The sequence below is a fragment of the Danio rerio genome, chromosome 5 (genome assembly GCF_052040795.2).
Source record: "Danio rerio strain M-AB ecotype USA chromosome 5, GRCz13ab, whole genome shotgun sequence".
Taxonomy (NCBI): domain Eukaryota; kingdom Metazoa; phylum Chordata; class Actinopteri; order Cypriniformes; family Danionidae; genus Danio; species Danio rerio.
The window spans coordinates 8748614-8767500 of record NC_141025.1 but is presented as its reverse complement, the minus strand read 5'-3'; the positions used below and the strand labels follow the sequence as shown (position 1 = coordinate 8767500).

General features: G+C 34.9%; 2 protein-coding genes and 1 long non-coding RNA gene across 9 annotated transcripts in view; 2 read left to right on the top strand and 1 right to left on the bottom strand.

Moving 5' to 3' along the window:
- The window catches only part of LOC147843836 (uncharacterized), a 3963-nt gene extending 638 nt beyond the window's left edge, over positions 1–3325 (top strand). Inside the window, exons 1-3 of the long non-coding RNA XR_015490975.1 lie at positions 1–1597; positions 1807–2620; positions 2786–3325. The exon at positions 1–1597 is cut by the window's left edge and continues 638 nt beyond it. This is a non-coding gene — a long non-coding RNA (uncharacterized LOC147843836). The remainder of the gene's footprint in view (positions 1598–1806; positions 2621–2785) is intronic.
- gdnfb (glial cell derived neurotrophic factor b) overlaps positions 1–9939 on the bottom strand; it is a 10330-nt gene extending 391 nt beyond the window's left edge. Inside the window, exons 1-4 of one of the 2 annotated variants that reach the window (XM_087253273.1) lie at positions 9685–9939; positions 9068–9124; positions 6596–6794; positions 1–384 (exon numbers count right to left, since the gene is read on the bottom strand). The exon at positions 1–384 is cut by the window's left edge and continues 391 nt beyond it. In XM_087253273.1, the coding sequence (XP_087109399.1) occupies positions 1–384; positions 6596–6764 (553 nt within the window). In that variant the 5' untranslated portion in view covers positions 6765–6794; positions 9068–9124; positions 9685–9939. Of the gene's footprint in view, positions 385–6595; positions 6795–9067; positions 9125–9231; positions 9442–9684 lie in introns of those variants that run through there. The other variant, XM_087253272.1, reaches the window with a different exon arrangement.
- The window catches only part of egflam (EGF-like, fibronectin type III and laminin G domains), a 69781-nt gene continuing 60310 nt past the window's right edge, over positions 9417–18887 (top strand). For 2 of the 6 annotated variants that reach the window (XM_087253112.2, XM_087253111.2), the window contains exons 1-3: positions 9417–9536; positions 14859–14934; positions 17880–17957. In XM_087253112.2, the coding sequence (XP_087109238.1) occupies positions 9480–9536; positions 14859–14934; positions 17880–17957 (211 nt within the window). In that variant the 5' untranslated portion in view covers positions 9417–9479. Of the gene's footprint in view, positions 9537–14858; positions 14935–15836; positions 17958–18887 lie in introns of those variants that run through there. The other 4 variants (XM_087253114.2, XM_087253113.2, XR_015490714.1 and 1 more) reach the window with 2 other exon arrangements.

The window sequence follows — 18887 nt, the reverse complement described above, 5'->3', positions numbered from 1 at the left end:
TAGTGTGGTATATCAGATTGTCATCCAGAAAGGAGAGGTCATCATCATATTCGACTGGTCTGCAGCAGGCTGTAGGAGGAGAGCTGTGCAGGATGTTTTTTTCGCCGCCCGTGAGGCTGGTGAGGATTTTGTCGTAGTTTGTGAGGGAGTTTGTGCAGACGCCGCTGCAGTAGCTGAATATGAGCTCCTCCTGACTCCGGTAGCCCAGACCCAGATCTGACACTGTCAGCTGCACTTGTCTTAATGCACACGCTCGGCTCTTCCCTTTCTCTCTCTCATCGCGGCTCGCTTTCTTTCTGGTCAATCTGCTGCGGAAGAAACCTCTGCGTTTGGGAGATCTCTTGGATTTGTGGATGAAGGCCAGGTGGGGTGTGGGAAAGCCGTCTGGATGACACAGGGGGAAACAGAGGATCCCATATTTGTAGAATAGATGGCAGAAACTATAGATCACTATAAAACCTGATCAAATCAAAGTAATCGATGTTTATTTATTACACTTTTTTAAGGAACAAGTGTTCAGCAAAGTTCTATACAGGCAAGGGTTAGACAAAATCACAAGACTAAAAGTAAAATAAAATAATAAGCAGTGTTAATATGTAAGGGGAGAAAAATAAACAAAGGAGTTTCATTATGGCTGCACAATATATTGAAACACTGATCATTATTGTGACAATAGAATATGCAATATCCGTATCGCAGAGGTGCAGTAGCAAAGTTTGTGTTGCATGCATGCAGTTGGTTGTTTTTGCAGATTTGACCAATCAGATGGGGTCTAGAGATGGCTAAATCAGATGGCAAGACTGACCCAAATGTGAACTTAAGTGCCTCATAGCAAAGAGATAAAAATAAACACTAGCAGGATGAGATACAAGCCACAGACAAATAGTGAATAAGAATCAGAATATCTGACGAGGATTTCAGTAGAATCCTTTAATGGATTTTGAACAGCGTCGTCTGCTGTTAAAAGCTAGCCTAGGGTGTCGTTTGCTGTTAAACACTAGCCTAGAGTGTCGTCTGTTGTTAAAACTAGCCTAGAATGCCTTCAGCTGTTAAAAACTAGCCTAAATCAGCATCTGCTATTATAAACTAGCCTAGAGCATAATCTGCTGTTAAAATCAAGCCTAGAATGTCTTTTGCTAATAAAAATTAGCCTAGAGCAGCATCTGCTGTTAAAAATTAGCCTAGAACGTCTTCTGCTAATAAAAACCAGCCTAGAATGCCTTCTGCTGTTAAAAACTAGCCTAGACCACCAACTGCTGTTAAAAAATAGCCTAGAGCAGCATCTGCTATTAAAAGCTAGCCAAGAACAGTATCTGCTGTTAAAACCAGCCTAGAGTGCTGTCAAAAACTAGCCTAGAGCAGCATCTGCTGTTAAAAAATAGCCTAGAGCAGCATCTGCTGTTAAAAAATAGCCTAGAGCAGCATCTGCTGTTAAAAAATAGCCTAGAGTGCTGTCTGCTGTCAAAAACAAGCCTAGAGCAGCATATGCTGTTAAAACAAGCCTAGAATGTCTTCTGCTAATAAAAACTAGCCTAGAGCAGCATCTGCTGTTAAAAACTAGCCTAGAGCAGCATCTGCTGCTAAAAATTAGCCTAGAGTGCTGTCTGCTGTCAAAAATAAGCCTAGAGCAGCATATGCTGTTAAAAATTAGCCTAGAACGTCTTCTGCTAATAAAAACCAGCCTAGAATGACTTCTGCTGTTAAAAACTAGCCTAAAGCAGCATCTGCTGTTAAAAACTAGCCTAGAGCAGTATCTGCTGTTGAAAACTAGCCTAGACCACCATCTGCTGTTAAAAACTAGCCTAGAGTAGCATCTGCTATTAAAAACTAGCCTAGAACACGTTCTGCTGTTAAAAACTAGCCTAGAACACCTTCTGCTGTTAAAAACTAGCCTAGAGCAGCCCTGTGCTGTTAAAAACTAGCCTAGAACACCTTCTGCTGTTAAAAACTAGCCTAGAGCAGCATCTGCTGTTAAAAACTAGCCTAGAGTGCTGTCAAAAACTAGCCTAGAGCAGCATCTGCTGTTAAAAACTAGCCTAGAGCGCCATCTGCTGGTAAAAACTAGCCTAGAACACCTTCTGCTGTTAAAAACTAGCCTAGAGCAGCACCTGCTGTTAAAAACTAGCCTAGAACACCTTCTGCTGTTAAAAACTAGCCTAGAGCAGCATCTGCTGTTAAAAACTAGCCTAGAGTGCTGTCAAAAACTAGCCTAGAGCAGCATCTGCTGTTAAAAACTAGCCTAGAGCGCCATCTGCTGTTAAAAACTAGCCTAGAACACCTTCTGCTGTTAAAAACTAGCCTAGAGCAGCATCTGCTGTTAAAAACTAGCCTAGAGTGCTGTCAAAAACTAGCCTAGAGCAGCATCTGCTGTTAAGAACTAGCCTAGAGCGCCATCTGCTGTTAAAAACTAGCCTAGAACACCTTCTGCTGTTAAATACTAGCCTAGAGCAACATCTGCTGTTAAAAACTAGCCTAGAGTGCTGTCAAAAACTAGCCTAGAGCAGCATCTGCTGTTAAAAACTAGCCTAGAGCGCCATCTGCTGTTAAAAACTAGCCTAGAACACCTTCTGCTGTTAAAAACTAGCCTAGAGCAGCATCTGCTGTTAAAAACTAGCCTAGAGTGCTGTCAAAAACTAGCCTAGAGCAGCATCTGCTGTTAAAAACTAGCCTAGAGCGCCATCTGCTGTTAAAAACTAGCCTAGAACACCTTCTGCTGTTAAATACTAGCCTAGAGCAACATCTGCTGTAAAAAACTAGCCTAAAGTGCTGTCAAGAACTAGCCTAGAGCAGCATCTGCTGTTAAAAACTAGCCTAGAGCGCCATCTGCTGTTAAAAACTAGCCTAAAACACCTTCTGCTGTTAAAAACTAGCCTAGAGCAGCATCTGCTGTTAAAAACTAGCCTAGAGTGCTGTCAAAAACTAGCCTAGAGCAGCATCTGCTGTTAAAAACTAGCCTAGAGCGCCATCTGCTGTTAAAAACTAGCCTAGAACACCTTCTGCTGTTAAATACTAGCCTAGAGCAGCATCTGCTGTTAAAAACTAGCCTAGAGCATTGTCTGCTGTTATACACTAGCCTAGAGCAGCATCTGCTGTTAAAAAAACTAGCCTAGAGTGCCGTCTGCTGTTAAAAACTAGCCTAGAGCATTGTCTGTTGTTAAAAACTAGCCTAGAGCATTGTCTGTTGTTGAAAACTAGCCTAGAGCAGCATCTGTTGTTAAACATGAGCCAAGAGCGCTGTTAAACATTAGCCTAGAGAGCCCTGTGCTATTAAAAACTAGCTAAAGCAGCATCTGCTGTTAAACACTAACCTAGAGCGTTATATGTTCTAAAAAAAAAAGTTTTTATTTAAAATTGTCTAAATTTATCCTTTATCATGCAGCCCCAGCTTTCATAAATGATTATTTTGCTCTTTCTTTGTATGCATGCTTTGAAATGGTTGTCTTCTTAACCATGTAAAGCCTGACAATATACTGTAGAAGGGTCAACGTTTTTCTTTTTTAATAGAAATAAAACCATTTAGACAATCTTAAAAAATATTAAATAACACATCAGGATTTTATATCTTTAGTTTATCATATAGTCTTATAATATCTAGTTTATCCTTGGAAAAAAAACAGCATTTTAATCAAAGTTCAAACATTTGCTGGTGTTTTACATGCCCAAAATGTAAATCAGTGAGATCTTTTGAACCAGGGGTCACCAAACTTGTTCCAGGAGGGCCGGTGTACTGCAGATTTTAGCTCCAACCCTAATCAAACACACCTGAACAATCAAATCAAGGTCTTACTAGGTATACTTGAAACACCCAGGCAGGTGTGTTGAGGCAAGTTGGAGCTAAACCCTGCAGGTACACCAGGGCCAAGATTGGTGACCCCTGTTTTAAACCATAGCAGACTTTACATTCAGATCATATCAACTTCACATGTCTAGATGTAGAATGTAAGCTTGATTACTGATGACTGACAAGAAAGACGATGATCTGGCCCTTTTAAAGTGCACTGTACACTATGTTTTGACAGTTTTTAGTGTAAAAGCGGCTGTGTTTTGATGTGTCTTTGTGGCATTGATAACAGTGAGAGGATGAGTCGAATGATCAAAGAGCCATAATGTGATATAGTTAGCATTATTCTGACAGCTTTTAGCCACAATACTGCTTTTGTCCACCGACAGCAGATAAAATACAGGTTCAGATGGCTGTGGCTTTCTGAGTTGTACGCTGGGTTTGTAAGCTGATCAAGTTAGAGTAGTGTTTGTGAGTCTAGTGTCTCATTCAGGCACAATGGGTCACCCGAAACTGCTTTACTTAACCATCACAACAGTATCAGGTGTGTTCTCAAATGTGCTTTATCGCACCTGTGTGCATTCATGACACTTTTACATACAGTTAAAGTCCAAATGTTTTGGCCCACCTGTGAAATTTGTCTTCAAATATTTTCCAAGTGCTTTTTAACAAGGTTAGAAAACATTCACGATATTTACTATAAAATTCTATCTTCTGGAGATTATTTCTTTCCTATTTCTTTCAGATTGGCTGGAATAAAATCAGTTTAATCATAATAATAATAATAATAATAATTATTATTATTATTATTGTTATTATAGTTATTTAACACAGCCATATCACCCTGCAGCCCAAGAGCGGTTACTCACTGAGGCTAGGCAGGGCTGAGCCTGGTCAGTACCTAGGTCAAAGACCACATGGGAAAACCAGGTTGCTGTTGGAAGTGGTGTCAGTGAGGACAGCAGGGGGCGCTCAACCTGCAGTCTGTGTGAGTCCTAATGCCCCAGTATAGTAAAGGGGACTCTATACTGTTTTGTGAGCGCCGTCTTTCGGATGAGACGTTAAACCGAGGTCCTGACTCTCTGTGGTCATTAAAAATCCCATGGCACTAATCGTAAAGAGTAGGGGTGTAACCCCGGTGTCCTGGCCAAATTCCCTCCATCAGCCTTTACCTATCATCCTCATCAACTGATTCTCTCCACTCCCCCTACTGTATATCTGCTGTGTGGTGAGTGCACTGGCACAGTTGTCTTGTGGCTGCCATCGCATTATCCAAGTGGATGCTGCACACTGGTGGTGGTATGGAAAGACCCCCCCCCCCATGATTGTGAAGCACTTTTGGTGTATAACCATAAACGATAAATGCACTATATAAATAACATTACTTATGTTAAAACTCTCCAGCTGGATCTAGACTGATAACACCTTCCAACTCCTTATAATAATAATAATAATACATAACAGTTTGTAACCCTTTATTGCCTTGAATTTAAACATTGGAATTGTTGTATACATGTAGGCATCTGTACCTTATTTGATTATGTAATTTTAGTCATTTATTTTCTCCACCTAAAGTGTTTTTAATGTATCAAAGTTTGTACCTATTGATCTTATTCTACAATGTGGAAGTGCGCTCATTTTTGCGATGGTTTAAAAACTTCCGATTCAGTTGCCTATGGTAGAAATGGCTAGGAATAAACTGCAAAAAAACGGTCAAACTACTCGCTCTACAAACAAGTGTTTTCATAACTATACAGACCAAGAAGAATAATACAATAAGAAATATCAGTTTGCAACATCAAGCAGCAGAATGAGCTGTTTTTTACATCTAAAAATGAATGGAAGTGAATGAGACCGGAAGTCTCGAGCCAAAAAGATTCAATTGGCTGCGCCCGCTCGTACACAGAGAATAAGGTGAATACAGCTTGTTGTTTCATATTCTCTATTTTTTTCCTTTACATCTGTTTATGATGGTTGTTGTTTACGTTTGTGTAATGTAAAAAAAACAATCATTCTAAAAAGTATTTTAAGGTCAATATTATTAGCCCCCATAAGAAATTCCTTGTTTTAATTGGCTATAGAACAAACCACTGTTATCCAATACCCTGACTAATTATCCTAACTTGCCTAGTTGCCTAATTAACTTTTAAAATGCACTTTAAGCTTGGAAAATAAGTAGAAAAATGTGATGTACTGTCATCATAGCAAAGATAAAAGAAATTAGAAATTACTTATTAAAACTTGTTTAAAAATGTGCTGAAAAATAAAACTTCTGGTTTCTTGAACATGACAATGAGTTCACTGTACTCAAATGGCCTCCACAGTCACCAGATCTCAATCCAATAGAGCACCTTTGGGATGTGGTGGAAAGGGAGATTCACATCATGGATGTGCAACTGCGTGATGCTATCATGTCAATATGAAGCAAAATCTCTGAGGAATATTTCCAGTACCTTGATGAATCTACGCCACTGAAAATTAAGGCAGTTCTGAAGGTAAAAGTGGGTCCAACCCGATGCTAGTAAGGTGTACCTAATAAAGTGGCCCGTGAGTGTAAGTACTAATATTGGTGACTAAATATTCCCAAAGCCTCTGGAAAGGCAAATAAAACTAAATAATACATATTTTTTCAGACCACAGCACAATCCTAAAATGGATACATGTCATTAAAACAAAACAAAAGGACAAAAAGAGAAACAAAACAACAAACAATCAACCTAAAATATTTATAAAATAATTCAAATTTGACACGGGGGGCTAATAAGTTTGACTTTAGCTGAATGTGTTCCTGAGAGTGGGATGGCTTCTGCTGACCTGAGTGGCTCTTTGGCTCCAGATGTTTGTGTGGTCTTCTCTGCAGGTCCAGTTTGTGATGCCGCTGCTCCAGTGGTTGTGAATGGTGAGAGTGTCCGCTTGGGTTTGAGACGGAGGATAAGCAGCTCAGCATCAGTGCACAGGCCAGCATCACAGCACACACCTTCATCTTACTGATTTACTCCTCAGCTCACTGAGCCTGTGTCCAACAGCACAAACATGCATCACGGTCAGTTTTTATATTTAAGCGTTTACTAATCCGGTTAATGACATTGTAAGACAGCCCGGCTCTTAAAAATGGGTTTAAATTACGTGAATTACTAAATCAGAAAAGAGTTATGTTGGACTCTTCTGTGGTTTTTGCAGTTATTATTTATATTTGCCCAATTTCTCAGTCAAGCACTTCAAGCTGTTGTGGAAAGATAGTTATTAATGCGTTATTAACATTAATAATAATATTGATAGTTGTTGTTATTTGCATTATTATTATTTAGCCATAAAACAGTTTAATTACTGAAACTATATTATCTTTGTATCGATGTAATAATTAACTACATATCATTATTATTTTTATTATTTACTTGTGGAAATGTTGTTAATGCATTAATAAGCATTAATAATAATATTGATAGTTGTTGTTATTTGTATTATCACTATTATTATTATTATTATTATTTTCCCATAAAACTGTTTCAATTATTGAAACTATATCTTTGAAACTGTAATAATTAACTTTATGTTAATTATTATTATTATTTAGTCATATTATTTAGATAATAATTGTCATCAAAACCATTACATTTGTTATGATAATAATAATAATAATAATAATACATATTTAACTTAATATATATTATTATGTTTAGTCGTAAAACAACTGAAATTATTACAATTATTATTTTTATAAATAATTGTATATTAAATAATTGGCTTGTTATTAAAAGTATGTTGCATACTAATAATAAAAATCCATAAAATTATTGTCATTACATTTGTGATACTGATGATTATTGTTATTAATATTTATATTTATTTAAAATACATTTTACTTTTTTTGTTAACTTTATTATTGTTCAGCCATCAAACTATGTAGAAACATTTAAAGTAGATATATGTATTATAAATAATACAATAATACTCAGCTTAATTAAACAAGGACAAAGCTAACAACAATGATAAACATTTAATAGAAATAATATGATAATTTTGATAAAGCAATTTAAACAACACACCACTTATATTTGTAATAATAAAGATAATAACACATTTTAGCCTCAGGTATTTTTAAGTAATTCAATCCAATAATAATAATAATAATAATAATAATAATAAAATTTCAACAATATAGCTAAATTCAACTTTGTTTAATTTGACCCACTGTACATTGTATTATGTTATCATAATGTCACCCAAAATTATTTAAAGTCTATATTTAGCTGTAGGTTATTATTTAGCCATACAATAATTGTCATCAAAGCCATTACATTTGTTATTATATTGACAATAATAATAATAATAATAATAATAATAATAATAATAATAATAATACATATTTAACTTAACATATTATTATTATTATTATTATTATATTTATTATGTTTAGTAGTAAAACAACTGAGTTTATTAAAATTATTAGGCTTATAATGATTAAATAATTGTCTTAATGTTGCATAATAATAATAATAAAAATCCATGAAATAATCGTCTCAGAACTATTACATTTGTCATGATAATGACGATAATAATAATAATAATAGTAAATGCATAACTAAATATATTATTATTTTTTTTATTATTATGTGTAGTTGTAAAACAACTGAAATTATTATAATTATAATGATTAAATAACTGGCTTAATGTTGTATAAGAATAATAAAAATCCATAAAATAATTGTCATCAAATCTATTATTTGTGATGATGATAATGATGATGATTATTTATATTTATTTATAATAAATTTAACTTAATATATTATTGTCCAGCGATCAAACTATGTAGAAACATTTAAACTAGATATATGTAATACAAATAATATAATACTCAGCTTAATAAACATTTTAATGATAGCCTATAGTACAAAGCTAACAACAATAATAAACATTTAATAAAAATAATATGATGATTTTCATAAAGCAATTTAAACAACACACCACTTATAGCCTATTCGTAATAATGAAGTAATAATGATTTTATCCATATGTATTTTTAAGTAATTCAATCCAATAATAATAATAATAATAAAATGTCAACAATATAGCTTAATTTAGCTTTATTTGTGTTTAATTTAACCCAATGTGCATCATATTATGTTATCATAATGTCACGCAAAGCGATTTAAAGTGTATATTCAGCTGTAGGTGGCAGTAACAGTTATGTAAGTTAATTAAAAAGTTAAAAAAGAAACACAACTTGCCCTCATACATACTAACAGAAATATGGGAATAATCAATACAAAATATGTTTGACACTACCTGAAATTAGCTGTGTGTGTCCGGCCATCAGCACTGATGATGACAAAGCTTAAGATGCTTTCCGAAAAGAAAAAAGAAAACATTTATAAACATAAAAACCTCGCATATTATATTTCCTTTCACCTGACTCTCATATTCTCCTGCTGGCAGAGATCCGCGCTCACCGAAAACTACACAACTGTCTTCATGACGGCGTGTTTAAAGCACAGATTTGTCATCCAGAAGGCGTCATCGTTGCTGAATACACACGTCTATGGTCATATTATTAAATTAAGGTTAATAATTTGGTTTATTAATTCGTCAGGTACAGTGAGAGTCCCGCTCATTCCCGCCTCAGCTGTGATGTGACGTGACGTGCGCGCGAGCTGTTAAACATGCGCGGCATCGTGAAAAGAAGCAAACAATTACCTGGATGCTGTTTAAAACACGAACTAAACTGTTTAAAAATGCCTGCTTCGACGTCCTAAAAGTATGTAACGTTACGTCTTTTGTTTTGGAGAGTGAAGCAATAGAGTATGCTCGTTCTGGGACATAGGTAAAGTCTAAATAGGATACAGCTGCGGATACAATTTTTTTAACAATGTATAAGAGTAATTCATATTTTAACGGTAACTTACTGTGACGGTTAGGCTTGGTGTAGGTGTTAAAATGCAATTTATTGGGTAATTTAATAACAAATAGTACTACAGCTATGTTTTTACATTATTGTGACGGTTGCCGTAAGGGGTAACTTAGACGTTACTAAGATACAACAAATAGGAAATTTAATCAATCATATGAATAATTCTTGTTAACTTCTGGCTGCAACCGTATTTTTATCTAGCAACAACCGAAATATACGACGTAATTTAACGGAAGAACGTTTTTACTACGCACACAAATAATGAATGTTTATTATCATTTACTTTGTACTTATCAGTAATCACTTTATTGTTTATTTTATAATATATCTGGTTCTACTTTCTGTCAAACAATATCTGTATCCACGAGGAAGTAACTATAAATGAAGCTGCTGTTATTTATAGATGTTTGGCAGCACATTTATCAATAGTCTTCATTATAATGTCCGTAACCTGTTGATAACTGGCTTTCCATCCTAAGATCAGCGCTCATTTAAAGGACTAACACCCCCTCTGCTGGACAGTAGTGTAAAGTGCAGGGCTTCTTTTTTGCGCTGAGAAGTGTGAATTATTTTGTTTAATGTGTTTGGAATAGCAATTCAAGGGCGTAGGTTTGCACTTGACATTGGTGGGGACTGGGGACGAGTCCCCCCACACCCCCGCCAAGAATGAATATTGTTTTTTTTAATATGTATTATATATTGCTAAATATTATTTAACTGCTATTAAAATATATTATCAATTAGTCCTCTCTTCATACAATTTATTAAGTTAAATTAAATAGTCAGGCGCGTAGCCACGGGGATTCAGGTGGTTTGAAAGACCAAAAGTTGGATTATTATTATTATTTTTGAATATTGATTATTATTATGTTTGAATTTATTTTATTATTCAAATGGCCAAATTCTGACTGAGAAAGGTTGAATGCACTGGTCAGTTTTTTAGGTCACACTTTACAATAAGGTTCATTAGTTAATGTTAATTAATGCATTTACTAACAGGAACAAACAATGAACAATACATTTACTACAGTATTTGTTCATGTTAGTTAACGTTAGTTAAAGAAAATATAGTTGTTCATTGTTAGTTCATGTTAACTCATGGTGCATTAACTAATGTTAACAAGCATGGACTTGAATGTTAATAATGCATTAGTAAATGTTTAATTATGATTAATAAATGTTGTACATGTGTTGTTCATGATTAGTTCATGTTAGTAAATGCATTAACTAATGAACCTTATTTTAAAGTGTTACCGTTTTTTATTTGCCTAAAGGCTTCAGTTTTAGACTATTTAATACTAATACTTTAAATGCTAATAATTTTCTTTGAGAAATCAGTTAAAACTTGATTTTAAAACAAATTTCCCCCCAAAAATTATGATTTAAAACAATTGTATTTTAAAAATAAGTCTATTTTTTATATTTGAATAGTTTAGATGCAAAAACCTCTAAATGCCATTTAATATTTTCTTCTAAAATGAGCATTTTTCTCCAACTCCTGTGTGTGGACTCAGTGATTTTACTTTTATAGTGACAAATACATTCTTTTTATTGCCGTTAAAGTGAAATAACTGAACATAACTATACAAGGCTGAGGAAAATGCCCATTTTACATGGCATTTAGAGGTTTGGGCATCTGAACTCTTGATTTCTTTTTTCTAAGAATTTAAAGTTCTATTTTCTAATTCAATGTATTTTTATTATTTATAAAACTGTAATAAAAATAAAGCAATTTGACAAAATGGTAGGAAATATTTTTGGTACATCAAAAAGTGTAGTTATAATAACTATCTAAAAAGATAACCCAGCAAAAATTTGTTCTTAATGTCAATAAAATTTAATATTTATACCTCAAATAAACAGAATGAATAATTAATCAGGTGAATAATTGCAAACAGGTTCAGTTTTTCAGAAAAAACCCTTCTTTCAAAAAGCTGGCTACAGGCCCAAAAGTGTAATGTTAAAATAAGGTTTATTAATTGATAAGGAGGGAGTTTCATAAAGATTTTTTTTTTTGTACAAATGAAACATGTATCAAAGTTTTATTAAAAGATGGAGCACAGGCTGTAGTTTTTCTGACAAAATGTTTCAATCGAAATTGGTGATGTTACTCTAAGAGATAAGGAGAACTGGCAGGATCATATACATTTACATGTGTTTATTCTGCAGTTAGTTTACAGGGAATATTGTTCACAGACTATATCAGTCTGCTATAACGTTAGACTGACCGCAACAGCGGTGAAAAACACTCGCAATATGGACTCATTCAGTAGCGAACTTGAGTTAAATGTGACTTTGCGTTGAAAAAAGCTCTTTATGTCCACCTTTTTTTACTACCTTCATCCTTACTTGTGCGTGTCAGACACCTCACACACATCGGAAAAATTCCCCCCGCGCAGTAGTTTTGGCGCTGCTTGTATCTCAAAGGAGCCTCTCACATGATAGCAGAGAAAGGCACAGCCAATCACAATGTTCATATGTGTCTGTGGGGCGGTGCGACTTGAGGAGAGAACGTGATTTAACCCTTTCAGTGTGTCTAGGTTTATACGGCTTATACTGACAGCACAATGTTTTTAAGTGAATTAAATTATTGGTGGGGACATTTCAGTACTTTGTGGATATTGGTGGGGACATGTCCCCACCGTCCACCCTAAATCTACTCCCCTGTAGCAATTACATCTTTCATTCACAATATTTAGTTTTTTAAATATGAAAATGTTGACAAAATTATTTAAATATGTTTAAACATCACTTTAAACGTCATAAAATTGCAGTATTAGCTCTTGAGAATGATGATGAGACTGCCAACAGGGAGGAGATACAGCATCTGGCCACTTGGTGCACAGACATTAATCTGCTCCTTAACACCAACAAGACTAAGGAGCTCATTGTGGACTTCAGGAAGGGACGAACAGGCTCACATGATCCCATCCACATCAATGGGATGGCCATTGAGCCTGTCTCATCCTTCAAGTTTCTGGGGACCCACATCTCAAAGGACCTTTCCTGGACCACCAACACCTCCAGCCTGGTCAGGAAGGCTCCCCAGCGCCTATTTTTCTTGAGGCAACTTAAGAAGAACCAGCTTTCATCAGCCGTCTTGTTGAACTTCTACCGCTGCACAATAGAAAGCATCCTGACCAACTGCGTCACAGTCTGGTATGGAAGCTGCTCTGTTGCTGAGCGTAAGGCACTGCAGCGGGTGGTGAAAACTGCCCAACACATCACAGGGACCACACTGCCAGCCATAGAGGACATCCAGAGAAAACACTGTCTGCGCTGAGCACGCAGCATTCTTAAGGACACCTCTCACCCTGCACACAGACTGTTTTCTCTCCTGCCTTCCTTCAGACGCTTCAGGCTTCCCCGGACTCCCCCGGCTTTTTCCCCAGAGCTGTCTCCCTCTTGAACTCTGCCCCTCACTGACTCTTTTGCCCCCCCTCTACACCCCCCACTCTCCTCTAACTTATACTTCTCACAATCACTGCACTGTTTAACATTTGCACATATTCAATGCACCACATTACACTGATTTACTTATTTAAACTGTACACATCCACTGCACATATACATTTGTCATTTATTAATTTATTCATTTTCTTATCGGCTTAGTCCCTTTATTAATCCGGGGTCGCAACAGCGGAATGAACCGCCAACTGATCCAGCAAGTTTTTATGCAGCGGTTGCCCTTCCAGCTGCAACCCATCTCTGGGAAACATCCACACACACATTCACACACACACACTCATACACTACGTACAATTTAACCTACCCTATTCACCTGTACCGCATGTCTTTGGACTGTGGGGGAAACCAGAGCACCCGGAGGAAACCCACTCGAAGGCAGGGAGAACATGCAAAGTCCACACAGAAATGCCAACTGAGCCGAGGTTCGAACCAGCGACTCAGCGACCTTCTTGCTGCGAGGCGACAGCACTACCTACTGCACCACTGCCTCACCATATACATTTGTAATAATGTTTAATTTAATTTAACAATTAATTTATTGTACATATATTCATATATTAATTTGTTGTAAATCTCTGTTCATAGCTAATACAACCTGTATATAATGTTGATAGTGCATCCATCTGTAAATATCACCATAGTTTTCTATAACTGCACTTGATAACTTATTCCTGTATCCTGCACTTGCTGCTATTGCACTGCTGGTTAGACCTAAACTGCATTTCGCTGCATTGTAGTTGTGTACATGTGTAATGACAATAAAGTTAAATCTAATCTTGAGAAATACTTGCTGAAGAACTACTGAGAGATTTCAGCTGCTATCTGGGCTTACACTGCCTTTCTACACCTCACTTTTTTCATGTGTTTAATACTTTTCCCCTGTGTCATTTCATTCTATTACACATAACTTCACTTGTAAATTAATTCATTCTGTTTTCTTTGCATATTTGGATTTCTTTGGTTGTTACCAACATCCAGGGAAAATGTTTAGTCAACAGCACATTTATAATGTTGACGTGTTCAATACTTTATATTACTATTTGATTTTTTTTAACCCAACTATTTAAAGTGAGTACTTATGGTTATCACCAGTTTGAACCGCTAGATAGCGCTGTAAGAACTTTACCAATTTCACCATATGCTGCAACTTTATATATAATATAACATAAAATCTAATATAAAATATAATATAATATAATTATGAAATAGTTCATGCTTTATATACATTTATAAAAATAAATGTATATAATGTATAATGTATATAATAAATGCTTTAATTAGTGGCAACATTCAGTGTAATTACTGGGACTTCAATTTATAGCAGTTTGGAATAAAATGAGATACAAATTCCAGTTTATCAAAACAAAATAAAGATCAGTCATAACACACACACACACACACACACACACACACACCTGTGTGTGTGTGTGTAAGGACTGATCTTGATTTTGTTTTGATAAACTGGAATTTGTATCTCATTTTATTCCAAACTGCTATAAATTGAAGTCCCAGTAATTACACTGAACGTTGGCACTAATTAAAGCGGTTAACCATCCAACTTAATTCAGATGATCCTTTTGATCACTAGGGAAAACAAGGCACAAAATGCAGTGACGATTGTATTTGACGTAAACATTCAATGTAATGAAAGAAATGATTGCTTTGAATCTGACAGCTTATGAATTCCTCAATTTCCGCCAGAATAGAGCTGGAGATTCTTCATATCCTCAAGGAGAACGGAGAAGACGAGACATGGAGAGGACAACAGTAGGAAAAAGTGAGGAAATATCTATCTATCTATCTATCTATCTATCTATCTATCTGTCTGTCTGTCTGTCTGTCTGTCTGTCTGTCTGTCTGTCTGTCTGTCTGTCTGTCTGTCTGTCAAATAAATTGGACAGATTAAAATGATTGTTTACTTACCCCTTTGTAAATTTAAACCCATAAGATTTTCTTTTACCTTCAGAACATAACGGAAGATACTTTGTAAATAAATCTGAGTGATTTCTGTCCCTGAATGCACCCAAACGTCGGATGCCTCAAAATGTTTTTAATAAAAAACAGCCAAATCCAAAAATGTACTTTAATATAAGTCTTTTAATGTGATTGTCACCATTTGATTATCAATTTATTTTTGTCCCCTCACAAATCAATATGTTTTTTGTTCAGTCAACAAAAGGTAAAATGCCCACAAGCAAGAACAAACCTCACTGGTTCTTGTAAAACTCTGTCATGCCATTTGACATGCAAGAACAAATCTCATTATTAGGACAAATATTGCATATGCGAAGTGTCAGGTTTGCTTTATTTTCTAATAATTTAACAGACAATTCAATTATTCCAATTATAGTTCCCACACCTTAAGGCCTTGTTTAGATATGATGCTACAAGACATTTGTCAATTTTTTGTCCTCCAACTGCTCCTGTGTTATAGACTAGTTTCTTACATCTCATTCAAAGCCTTCTGTTTTGTTTTGGTGTAATTCATGACTTTCATGACTTTTGTGGCTGTGAAATCATTCAGCATATATGGACTTATGGATCTGTAATTACAAATAGACCTGATAAATACGTGCAAATATATTTAAGTTCATTGATTATATTTGAACTTTGAACGTGGATTTGAAGAGATAATGCCACTCATCTTTATTAGCTCCCCTATGAAATTTATTTCCCAAATGATGTTTACCAGAGCAAGGAACTTTTCACAGTATGTCTAATAATATTTATTTTTCCGGAGAAAGTGTTATTTGTTTTATTTCGGCTAGAATAAAAGCAGTTTTGAATTTTTTAAACACCATTTAAAGAACAAAATTATTAGCCGCTTTAAGATATATATTTTTTTCGATAGTCTACAGAACAAACCATCATTATAAAATAACTTGCCTAATTACCATAACCTGTGTAGTTAAACTAACTAACCTAGTTAAGCCTTTAAATGTCACTTTAAGCTGTATAGAAGTGTCTTGAAACATATTTAGTCAAAAATTATTCACTGTTATCAAAAGATAAAATAAATCAGTTATTAAAAATGAGTTATCAACACTATTAGAAATGTGTTGAAATCAGGGGGAAAAAATAAACAAGGGGGCTAATAATTCTGACTTTAACTGTGTTTTTCAGCCATTGGTATATGTTAGTAGTATAAATGCTTTATATTAATATGTGTTCTGGTTGTACATGAACATAAATACAACACAAACACTTAATCGATACACAAATACATTGAAATAGTATTACACACACAGACTTTTTTAATGGACACTATACAATATATTGCATAACTGCTTGCTGACTTTTTATATACTCTCCACCTATAGAAAACACCTTAACTTTTCTGATTTTGTAATAGCATAATAACGTACGTATTTGCAATTCCAATGGTTCGAAGAAAATATGTAACCACCCATTTTTGCAAAATTAAGATATACATCTTGCATATATGACATTTCATATACATAAACTTGAATTTCATATACTTCATTTGCATATATCCATATATAAGATTGTGGATGTAGTCAAACCTGTCTGGAAATACTGTAGCTTTACACTGTAAAATACATCTGATTAACAATTCCCTTATTTTGTCATTGAAACTTGTTTTCCGTTTATTTATGGTTGCATTATAGGATGTTGATCTGTGCTCTGTCGACTTTTGATGCTAAAAATTCAACTCTACAGTTTATTAAAGTGACTATTATTGACATTCATAGTTGTTTGAAATAATATAACGCATAAAAATAATAATTATATATAGTGAAATAAGTCTGTAAAATAACAAAGCTGTACTGGCAGTTTATTAAGGTTTGTATACTGTACTATACACCAACCCAGACAATACATAATTTTAAACTAACTATTAAAAATGTCAATATAAGTCACTTTTTTAAACATTTCAAGATTAAAATGCAGGTTCCACAATGCAATACAAAAGTATAAATAAAGAAAATAAAAAACAAAAACATAAATAATAAAATACGGAAAACTGCTAATTTACAGATATTTTACAGTGTAATCTACGTCCATCAGCCAATCAGATTCAAGCATTCAACAACCCCTGTATTGTCTGATCTTATTTCTGACACGAGGACGACGAGCGAAATTATGACATAATGTTCATTTTTTCAGTGATCTTATTTGTATTAACGTATTACACGTAGCCTGTCAAATAGTCATCAGAAAACGGGTAAAAGAAAACACCTCGACCTCTCCAACCCTCCACCCAATCATGCTTCAAGCCAGTGCTGTAGTATTTTATCGACCAGTCTCCGTTGTTGCTATATTGGTCAGAGTTACTGAAGCGAGCTCAAGTCTCCATCTGTGTAGATTAGACCATTATCCTCTTAACTCCGAGTGTCCTGCAGTCTCTGCTTCAGCTCCTTGCAATAATAAAAAAAAAACATTAAACAAACGTAAATAAGAAGAAACTTGACGTCTGTGGCGGATCTGCTCTTTTTTCATTGACGCTTTTGGATGCAGAAGTTTAGTTGACCGCGTGTTTAGTGGGGTGTGAGTGGATGTGTGTGCGCTTTTCAAGACACTGTAATCGCATCAGACCGGCTTCACCGCGAACACCGATCTGCATACAGTCCAGATCGTAAAAAAAGCTTTATTTGTTTTAAAGACTTTGTTTTTTGGAGTAAGGATGAGGAGTGATAGCATTTGAAACTTCGATTGACGCCATCAATATTTCTCAATCAGTAAAAATGCTCCTCCGGACAGGTGTCGTGGTGGTTTTTGCATTGGTGTGGATGTGTGGCATCGCTCTTTGTGCTAGAAAGTCTGGGGCACGCAAGTCAGGTGAGTGTCTTTTTCATTAGCGCTCTTCTTTTGTTGACATTACAGGGTCAGTTCACACAATATACTATTTACTCAAGTGGTTTCAAACCTTTGAGTTTCTTCTGTTGAACAAAAAAGATATTCTGAAGAATGTTGGAAACCTGTAACCATTGACGAGAGAGAAGCAAACACTATTAAAGCCAATGGTTACAGGTTTCCAACATTCTTCAGAATATCTTCTTTTTTGTTCAACAGAAGAAACTCATAAAGGTTTGATACCACTTGTTGGAGAATAAAAAAAGGTTTCAAACATTTATGAGTTTCTTCTGTTGGACAAAAGAGAAGATATTCTAAAGAATGTTGGAAACCTGTAACAAATGACATAAAAATGAATACTATGGAAACCAATGGTTACAAGTTTTCAACATTGTTTAAAATCTTTAAAACTCAGGAAGGTTTGAAACGAATAAAGGCTCACCCGAAATTGAAAATTTACTTGCCCTCAAGTTCCAAACCATTATCAGATTCTTCTCTTGGACACTAAATAAGATATTTGGAAGAATGATGAAAACCTGTAACCAGTGACAAAGGAAAAACACATACTATGAAAGCCAATGGTTACAAGTTTCCAACATTTTTCAAAATATCTTCTTTTGTCTTCATCAAAAGTAAGAAAATCAGAAAGGTTTGAAAAAGGTAAAGAGTGAGTAAACGATGACAGCTTCTCATTTTTAAGTAAATTATCTCTTTCAAGTCAAATTTTGTGGTGTTGATTTATTCATACAGATTGGACACACTTAGTGCAAAAAAGTACAGTCAGCGGTTTAAAAGTTAAACCTTAAAAATGAAAAAGTACTCGCCCTTAAGTGGTTTCAAACCATTATGTGTCCTTCCTTTACTTAAACACAGAAGAAGATATTTGGAAGAATGTTAGAAACCTGTAACCTGACA